Genomic DNA, 9,986 nt, shown 5'->3' with positions numbered 1-9,986 from the left:
GAGATAAAGAGTAGGTATAAAATAAGCTAATCAAACACAAGCGTACAACAAACATAGATAGATAGATTGGAAAAACATAAACCGTTTTTAATATATCCATAAGAGCTTGGAGACAAAGGCTAAATCATGATGTATAAAAGACACTTCCACGAAAATATTGGAAAATTTAACATTAGTTACTATCAAAAGATTTTGTGACGTTGGAAAAGAGCTTTTACTTTCATTGGTTGCCGGAGCATGCCACTTTGAGATTACTAAAAGACGTGAATATGTTCTCTCCACACATGAGGAAGAATAAGCGAAGGTTCTCTCAATGGTGGAGGAGGTTCAACGCATGCAAGGTTATCTCTACAAGTGAGGAAGGCAGAGCCAATATTCTCTTCATGGTGGAGGAGGTTGGACACAAGATTCTTTCTATAAAGGAGGAGGGCAGAGCCGAGGTTCTCTCCATGGTTGGTCATACACTATTGTGATGATACATCATTGATTAGTATATTATGTAATATATTTTTAATTCGAGAAGTTTTTTGAACCAACAATTTTAGTGATTAAATAAACTATGAAAAAGTGAAAATAAATAGACGTAGTAGTTGACTTAATTTGTTTATATAAATATTTTTTAAGTAGTGGTAAAGAATATATTTGTAATATACAATATACTTAGGTATAAAAAAATCTACTTCTAATAATAACATATACAAAAACATTGTAAATTGATATAAATCACTGTATTATAAGAAAAGAAATATAAATGACAAATTTTAATATTTTTTTTGTTAAATTTAATTTAATTTATAATATTTTAAAATCCGCGTGTCGGGCATTACTCATTTATAAGCCTGGGATTTAATATCCATTACCTTGCAATCTCAAATCATGGGCTCATGAAGATTAATTTAGCGTGATAAGTAATGGCCCAATATGGCCCATTAGAGCTAAAACCCTGATTGAGAGAATAGAGCATATATAATAGGAAGCTTTCGGCGCCGTCTCCTTGCACCTCTCTTCTCTCTCTCTCTCTCTCACTAGTCTTCATCTTTCTCCATTAAGGTTAGTCGCCGCATCGATCTTTTCTTCGTTGTTTCGTACCGATGATTTGATTTCCATGTAGATGTTTGCTTTTGTGGTTGTCTTGATTAGTTTTAGCAATTTTGTTCCGTTCTGGTGTTTAGATGACTGCTGGAGATCTCGTTTGATTGTTTAACCAAAACCTTTGATTCATCTCCGGTAGTTGCTTGTTTTGATAAGTCTGTAGGTTCGATTTTACAACTCGATCTGGTTTGGTAGTTTTGATGTTTAGATGACAGAGACTTGCTGCAGATCTGTGCTAATATCCTTTGATTGTCTCACCAAAACCTATGATTCATCTCGGATACTTGCTTGTTTTGATAAGTCTGTTGTTATGTATTGTTCGATTTTTTACCTCTCGATCTGGTTTGCTAGATGAAAATTTTCAGTTTTTTTTTTTTTTTTTTTTTTTGTGTTATTCTTGAGAATAATTTACGAAAAATTATCATAGTCTTCACTTGTTTATATGTATCTTCATTTCTGTATGATTTTTGTTTGTTTTGTTGCAAGCGTGATATAAGCTAAAGTTTCCCTTCTTATTGTCTGTTTTGTAATGAAATATCTCAGTCAATCTAATTCAATTGCTAATCCTTTCTTTTTCTTTTATATTGCAGAGATTTTGGAGGTGACAACGAAAGTTTTACAAAATGGTAATACTTTTTGTTTTGGTTCTTATATCATCGCTATGCATTTATACTATAAGGATTCATGCTTCAATAAAGACCTTTGTTATATACACTTGCAGGTGAAGTTTACAGCTGATGAGCTCCGACGGATTATGGACTACAAACACAACATCCGTAATATGTCCGTTATTGCTCATGTTGACCACGGTATATTATTATTCACCTCTCTTTTGAGATTTTTTTTAACCTGAATTTCTAGTCATATTTTTCAGTCTTTCTTCACAGTTAATAACTGTTTTCAATCTCTTATTTCTTGGTCAACAGGGAAATCCACACTCACTGATTCCTTGGTTGCTGCTGCTGGTATCATTGCACAAGAGGTTGCTGGTGATGTTCGTATGACTGATACCAGAGCTGATGAGGCAGAACGTGGTATCACCATCAAGTCCACTGGTATATCTCTCTACTACGAGATGACTGATGCTTCTTTGAAGAGTTTCACTGGAGCCAGGGACGGAAACGAATACCTCATCAACCTTATCGATTCACCTGGGCACGTTGACTTTTCTTCTGAGGTTACTGCTGCTCTCCGTATCACTGATGGTGCTCTTGTCGTGGTCGACTGCATTGAGGGTGTGTGTGTTCAGACTGAGACTGTTCTACGTCAGGCTCTTGGTGAGAGGATTCGACCCGTCTTGACTGTCAACAAGATGGACAGGTGTTTCCTTGAGCTTCAGGTTGATGGTGAGGAGGCTTACCAGACTTTCTCGAGGGTCATTGAGAATGCTAATGTCATTATGGCTACGTACGAGGATCCTCTCCTTGGTGATGTTCAGGTTTATCCAGAGAAGGGTACTGTTGCGTTTTCTGCTGGTCTCCACGGTTGGGCGTTTACTCTGACCAACTTCGCCAAGATGTATGCTTCCAAGTTCGGTGTTGATGAGTCTAAGATGATGGAGAGGCTTTGGGGTGAGAATTTCTTTGACCCTGCCACCAGGAAATGGACTAGCAAAAACACTGGTACCGCGACCTGCAAGCGTGGGTTTGTCCAGTTCTGCTATGAACCCATCAAGCAAATCATTGCCACTTGCATGAATGACCAGAAGGACAAGTTGTGGCCTATGTTGGCGAAGCTTGGTGTCCAGATGAAGAACGATGAAAAGGAACTGTTGGCTAAACCTTTGATGAAGCGTGTTATGCAGACGTGGCTCCCTGCCAGTACGGCACTACTTGAGATGATGATTTTTCATTTGCCATCTCCCCACACTGCCCAGAGGTACCGTGTTGAGAATCTGTATGAAGGTCCCCTTGATGATAAGTATGCAAATGCCATCAGGAACTGTGACCCCAATGGTCCTCTCATGCTGTACGTGTCTAAGATGATTCCTGCTTCTGACAAGGGTAGGTTCTTTGCCTTTGGTCGTGTCTTTGCTGGTAGGGTTGCTACTGGTATGAAGGTCAGAATCATGGGTCCCAACTTTGTTCCTGGTGAGAAGAAGGATCTGTATGTTAAGAGTGTTCAGAGGACTGTTATTTGGATGGGTAAGAGGCAAGAGACTGTGGACGATGTTCCTTGTGGTAACACTGTTGCTATGGTTGGGCTGGATCAGTTCATCACAAAGAATGCTACATTGACTAATGAGAATGAAGTTGATGCTCATCCCATTCGCGCCATGAAGTTTTCTGTGTCTCCTGTTGTTCGTGTCGCTGTTCAGTGTAAGGTTGCATCTGATCTTCCTAAGCTTGTTGAGGGTCTCAAGAGGCTGGCCAAGTCTGATCCTATGGTTGTGTGCTCAATGGAAGAGTCAGGGCAGCACATTGTCGCTGGTGCAGGAGAACTCCATATTGAGATTTGTTTGAAGGATCTCCAGGATGATTTCATGGGTGGTGCAGAAATTATCAAGTCAGACCCTGTGGTCTCTTTCCGTGAGACAGTATGCGATAGATCTTCACGCACGGTAATGAGTAAGTCTCCTAACAAGCACAACCGTCTGTACATGGAAGCAAGACCCATGGAGGAAGGTCTAGCTGAGGCTATTGATGAGGGACGTATTGGTCCAAGGGATGACCCTAAGACCAGGTCCAAGATCTTGGCGGAGGAGTTTGGATGGGACAAGGATCTTGCAAAGAAAATCTGGGCGTTTGGACCTGAAACCACAGGGCCTAACATGGTGGTTGATATGTGTAAGGGAGTTCAGTACCTTAATGAAATCAAGGACTCAGTGGTGGCTGGTTTCCAGTGGGCTTCCAAGGAAGGTCCTCTTTGCGAAGAGAACATGAGAGGCATCTGTTTTGAGGTTTGTGATGTGGTTCTTCACTCTGATGCGATCCACAGAGGGGGTGGTCAGGTCATCCCAACAGCCAGAAGAGTCATATACGCTTCCCAGCTCACAGCCAAGCCTAGACTTTTGGAGCCTGTATACATGGTTGAGATCCAGGCACCGGAGGGAGCTCTTGGAGGAATCTACAGCGTGCTGAATCAGAAGAGAGGACACGTCTTTGAGGAGATGCAGAGGCCAGGGACACCACTGTACAACATCAAGGCGTACCTGCCTGTTGTGGAGTCGTTTGGATTCTCGGCTCAGCTTAGGGCAGCAACCTCAGGACAGGCATTCCCGCAGTGTGTTTTTGATCATTGGGAAATGATGTCGTCTGACCCTCTTGAGCCAGGAACTCAGGCCTCAGTGCTTGTGGCTGATACCAGGAAGAGGAAGGGTTTGAAGGAACAGATGACTCCACTCTCTGATTTCGAAGACAAGCTTTAAGCTTTCACCAAAACTTTTAGCCCTCTTTCGCTATGGTTACTTATCTTATTTTTGTAGCGGATGTTTTAGGTGGTGAGATGAGAGAAAAGTTGAGACATAGGTTGTTTTAAATACTACAAGGAAAAGTTAATTATTATTATTAATCGGATACAACTCGCCATTGAAATTGAATCAACGAAGAAGTAGGAGATTTATATATTATTATTATTACGCTTCACTTCGCCATTAGTGATTGCTCCGTCTTCCTCTCTGGATCTCTCTCTCCCTTTCTCTTTCTTGAATCTCTTGTCGGCAGTTTATTAAATCTACCGACGGAATATGCATCGGTGGTGACGACGACGCCTACAAGTAAGGTGGAGAAAGGGCATCATCTTACAGAGACGGCAAGTACAAGGAGGCTCTTCTCTTCTATACGGAGGCTCTTACAGTTGCTAAGCCCAAGCCCTAGAAGATCGCTCTTTACAGCAACCGCGCCGCTTGTTATTTGAAATTATACGACTTCAATAAGGTTCTTTTTTTATTTATTCTATTTGAACTTAGAAATGGTCAACTGAAATCAGTGCTAATGGAAGAGGACAAGTCAGAGAAAAAGAAGAAAGAGAAGAGGAAGATGGAGTAAAGCTGGAAGAGACGAGGAGACTGATGATGGCCACAGCACGAAGAAGAAGGAGTCAAAGAGTGCAGAGTAGGGATGCAAAACATAACAAAACCCTGTATTGTTTTTTTATTTTTGAGTAATGTCGGTTGCGTTTCGTTTTCTTAGTGAACTTTGGATAATTTTTGTTTTGGTCTGGAAACGATGCAAGATTTGGTAACATCGTAATATTGTTTAGGCTTCACGATTCTGTTTCTCTTTTACATGCTTTAAGTTCTGCAATCACATGATTATTTCGTAAAATTATCATTCCAAGTGCATACTAAAATATGCCATGCTATGTGAAAATATTAAATGGTAAATTTAGTATGTTGGATGACGTTTACAACCCTGGAGTCTCCATTTTATAAAATACTACAACTGCTAATAAAAGACTATTAGTTGTGCTTGTACCTTCTGGACTATCAACTGATAAAAAGACTACCCTCTTTTGGGTTTAGGACCTTCTGTCTCTAATAGTGTCTTCCACTAGGTGAGAGATTAGAACTATCGATTGGAAAACATTTCCCTTTTAGCCGCTTTCACCCTGTTTATTGTTCTTTGATGGGCTTTCAGCTTGATTTCGATCTAGTTTTTAGGGTTTGTTCAAAGTTCATCTGAAAAGTTTGGTTTTCTTGTGTTGCAAAGATGTCTTCCGCCATGGATAAAGCTTTGATGGCTATGTCTTTAGAGGAGGTCGAAGAAGAAGTCCCGTTCGAGATGCCAGATCTACCAGAATTTCTATCAGTGGAAAGAAATTCTTTGAGTTTGATTGGACGAACGTTAAATCCGCCGTGTCAACCGATGAAGAATTTGATTCGAGATATGCCAAGGAAGTGGCAAAAACCGGGAAGAATTAGAGGAGTTGCTTTATCAAATGAAAGATTCCAATTCATCTTCGACTCTGAACACGATCTGTTGGAGGTTCTAGCAAAGGGAGCTCATACGTACAATGATTGGTCTATCGCTGTGGACAGGTGGTACGAGAATCCGCCGGCGAATTATCTTCAGAGAATTCCAATTTGGGTTCAGATTTGGAACATCCCGGTAAATTATTACACGACGACAACTATTACTACTTTGGGAGAGCTGATAGGTGAAGTTAAGGAAGTAGCTTTCGATCCAGAGAAACCACAAATCCAGGAGTTTGTTAGAGTCAAGGTTATGTTTGATGTGTCTCGCCCACTCAGAAGATCAAAGGAACTAACCTTGCCTCGGAGAGGATCTACGGTGATAAGGTTCCAATATGAGAGGGTTCAGAAACATTGTTTTGAATGTCAAAGGCTCACCCATGACAAAAATGTTTGTCCTCTGTTGCTTCGTAAAATGGAGCAGGAAGCAAAAATGAAAAAAACGGGGAACGGTCCGGAAAAGATTCCTAAAGCGTTGTTCTTAAAGGAAGCTGATCCGTTGTTTGGGATCTTGAGAGAAGATCAGGTAGGTTTAGACCCTGCTACAGGAAGACAGAGGATTGCTAATGATGTGCTGGAAGGGATGAGGCAATATCTATTGGCTAATAATAATGAGGATAGACAGGTAAAAGCTGATCGCATCAGAAAATCTGTGAGAGAAGTAGAAAAAGATCCGATAGCAAAGAAGACAGTCCTGAGATTGGAGTCTCCTCCAGTGGTTCACTGTGATGTTAACAAGGTTAAGGGATTAGTTTTCAGCTATGAAGAGATGGAGAGTGTTGTACAGAGAGAAAGGGGTATGGATATGGACCCTTTGGGTTTTTCAGAACCAGGTCAGAACAGTGAGGTCGGCAGAGGTTTGGTTTTAAGTAGTTTTCAGCAGGATCCAGACTCGTTGGGTGATTTCTTGGCGTTGTCTCAACCTTTTCAGGATAGAGTTACGGGTTTTAGGACTGGCTTCAGTGAAGCTGGTTCTTCCGGCTCTAAACCAAAAAAAGGTAAATCAAGGAGTAAACCTCCGACTCGTCTCAGAAAACAAAAAACCAAGGATAATACTCAACCTGGAGTTTCCCAACAGCCTCAGTTGGATTTAACTCGATATGCGAATGATAAGAGGAAGGCAGACGGTGGAGGAACAAACACTGCAAAAATGTTAAAGCTTAATCCTCCTAAGGTGATCCCAAAGGGGGGATCGCCAAACGCATAATGAGCATATTGAGCTGGAATTGCCAAGGCTTGGGACGGTCTCAAGACTTGGTGATTCCTCGTCTCAAGGAATTGCGTAAAAAGCATTTCCCTGAGATTCTGTTCTTGATGGAGACGATGCAGTGTCGAGATAGGTTGAATGATATATAGTGTATTCTGGGTTATGACAGACTTCTCACAGTGGACCCTATAGGAAAATGTGGTGGTTTGGCTCTTATGTGGAAAAGCAGTGTACAGTTGAATATTTTGTATGAAGATAAACATATCATAGATGCTCAAGTACAGTTTGGGGCATCAAATTTCTTTCTTTCCTGTGTTTATGGGGATCCGGATTATAGTAGTAGTGGTATGGTGTGGGAAAGGCTTAGTAGGTTTGGAGTGGGTCGAAGGGACAGATGGTCTATGATAGGAGACTTCAATGCTATTTTGCATAATGAGGAAAAGATTGGGGGTCCTAGAAGAGGAGATAATACCTTCAAACCTTTTGCTGAGATGCTTGAAGTGTGTGGCATGGGGGAACTGGCTAGTAGTGGAAATATGTTTACTTGGGGAGGTAGAAGAGGTGATCACTGTATTCAGAGCAGACTGGACAAGGCTTTTGGAAATAAAGAGTGGTTCTTAAATTTTCCAGCTGCTAATCAAGCTTTTTTGGATATGAGAGGATCAGACCATCGTCCAGTTTTGGTCAAGTTGATGGAGTCTCAAGAGAAGTATAGGGGCCAGTTTCGGTTTGATAGGAGGTTCCTGAATAACAAAGAGGTTAAGAAAGCCATCGAGAAGGCCTGGAAGCCATGCTTAAATGGAGAAGGGATACTAGTGTCGAAAAGGCTCAGAGACTGCAGAAAAGCATTAAGTTCGTGGAAAAAGGAGAATTATGTGAATTCCAGGGACAAGATACATCAATGTGAGATGGCTTTGGAGAGAGTTCAATCCGAAAGATGGCCAAACTTGCATCAGGTTCACATTCTCAAGAGAGATCTTGCAAAAGCTTACAGAGCAGAGGAAAAATATTGGAGATTACAAAGTCGTCATAAATGGCTAAGAGGAGGGAATAGAAATTCGAAATATTTCCATGGCTCGGTGACAGGGAACAAAGCTAGAAAAAGGATTGATCAGTTAAAAGATGCTCATGGGGTTTTAAAAAGATCTGAAGCTGCAAAGGGAGACGTAGCAGTTGATTATTTTAATAAACTTTTCAAGTCTTCCATTCCTCAGAGTTTCCAGACGTGTTTTGCTGATTTTCCCTCAAAAGTGTCCAATGAGATGAATGAAACACTGATAGCTACCGTGTCTTCAGATGAGATCAGAGAAGCAGTCTTTTCTATTGATGCCTCAAAGGCTCCGGGCCCTGATGGTATGTCAGCCTTGTTCTTCCAGAAGAATTGGCAGATAGTGGGTAAAGAGTTTACACAAGAGATCAAAAGGTTTTTTGAAACGGGAAGTTTTCCTGCAGAGTGGAATTACACCCATTTGTGCTTGATCCCAAAAGTGCATCACCCGAATGAAATGTGTGAGCTTAGACCAATAAGCTTATGTTCAGTACTCTACAAGACTATCCCGAAGATCTTAGTGAACAGGATGCAAGAGATCCTTCCGCACTTAGTTTCAATCAACCAGTCTGCTTTTGTGTCAGAGAGGTTGATAACGGATAACATCATAGTGGCTCATGAAGCAGTTCATTGCCTAAAGGTGCATTCAGAGATCTCATCACAGTTCATGGCGGTAAAGACAGACATGTCTAAAGCGTATGACAGATTGGAGTGGAGCTATTTGAGGGCAATGCTGACTGCACTGGGGTTTCATGTAAGGTGGATAGACTGGATAATGAAGTGTGTGACGACTGTTACCTTTTCAGTGCTTATCAACGATCAACCTTTTGGTATGATCCTTCCGCAGAGAGGATTAAGGCAAGGAGACCCGCTTTCACCGTTCCTCTTTGTCCTGTGTACTGAGGGGTTGACTCATTTATTAAACAAGGGACAACGAGAAGAAAAGATACAGGGAATCAGATTTTTTGAGGAAGGTCCAGAGGTCCACCATTTGCTATTTGCGGACGACAGCTTATTCATGTGCAGAGCAGATTTGGTTCAGTCAGGCTTTCTCATGGAGACTTTGAGCAAGTATGGAGCGGCTACAGGGCAGTCAATAAATTTGAATAAATCGTCAATCACTTTTGGATCAAAAGTTTGCCCATTGAGAAAGAAAAGTATTCAAGAGAAGATGGGTATCCTGAAAGAAGGTGGTGCTGGCACATATTTAGGACTCCCTGAATGCTTCAGCGGATCAAAGATTGAACTAATGAACTATCTAAGGGATAGAGTAAAGTCAAAGACCTCGGGTTGGTTCTCAAATCTCTTATCACAAGCGGGGAAGGAGGTTTTACTTAAATCAGTGGCCCTTTCAATGTCGGTGTTCGCTATATCCTGCTTCAAACTACCCAAGAAAACTTGTGAAAACATAAATAGTGTTATGGCAGAGTTTTGGTGGAGCAATGCAGAACAAGCAAGGAAAATACATTGGCTCAGTTGGGAAAAGCTGTGTCTCCCAAAGGATAAAGGAGGAATGGGATTCAGAGATGTCCATACTTTCAACCAAGCTCTGTTGGCTAAACAAGCTTGGAGGCTACTACAGACCCCAGAGAGCTTATTTGCGCAAGTCATGAAAAGCAGGTATTTCCCGAATACAGGATTTTTAATTGCGACTTTGGGAGCAAGACCATCTTATGCGTGGAGAAGCATATTGTTTGGGAGAGATCTGCTGTTACAAGGGCTAACTA

General features: G+C 41.3%; 3 protein-coding genes across 3 annotated transcripts; all 3 read left to right on the top strand.

Moving 5' to 3' along the window:
• The first annotated feature begins 924 nt into the window (after window positions 1–924).
• LOC104744192 (elongation factor 2-like) lies at window positions 925–4,630 on the top strand. Its single transcript, XM_087485817.1, has 5 exons — window positions 925–1,050; window positions 1,683–1,718; window positions 1,814–1,901; window positions 2,019–4,494; window positions 4,586–4,630. The coding sequence occupies exons 2-4, from the start codon at window positions 1,716–1,718 to the stop codon at window positions 4,457–4,459; spliced, it is 2,532 nt and encodes an 843-aa protein (XP_087341943.1). The 5' UTR covers window positions 925–1,050; window positions 1,683–1,715; the 3' UTR covers window positions 4,460–4,494; window positions 4,586–4,630.
• Window positions 4,631–5,741: 1,111 nt separating this feature from the next.
• Window positions 5,742–7,211, top strand: LOC147928994 (uncharacterized). Its single transcript, XM_087486356.1, has one exon. The coding sequence runs from the start codon at window positions 5,742–5,744 to the stop codon at window positions 7,209–7,211; it is 1,470 nt and encodes a 489-aa protein (XP_087342482.1).
• Window positions 7,211–8,472, top strand: LOC147928993 (uncharacterized). The gene is made up of 3 exons (XM_087486355.1): window positions 7,211–7,311; window positions 7,381–8,409; window positions 8,463–8,472. The coding sequence occupies exons 1-3, from the start codon at window positions 7,211–7,213 to the stop codon at window positions 8,470–8,472; spliced, it is 1,140 nt and encodes a 379-aa protein (XP_087342481.1).
• Window positions 8,473–9,986: the final 1,514 nt, after the last annotated feature.

The sequence above is a fragment of the Camelina sativa genome, chromosome 14, assembly GCF_030686135.1.
Source record: "Camelina sativa cultivar CO46 ecotype springtype chromosome 14, ASM3068613v1".
Lineage (NCBI taxonomy): Eukaryota > Viridiplantae > Streptophyta > Magnoliopsida > Brassicales > Brassicaceae > Camelina > Camelina sativa.
This window is presented reverse-complemented; position numbering and strand designations above follow the sequence as displayed.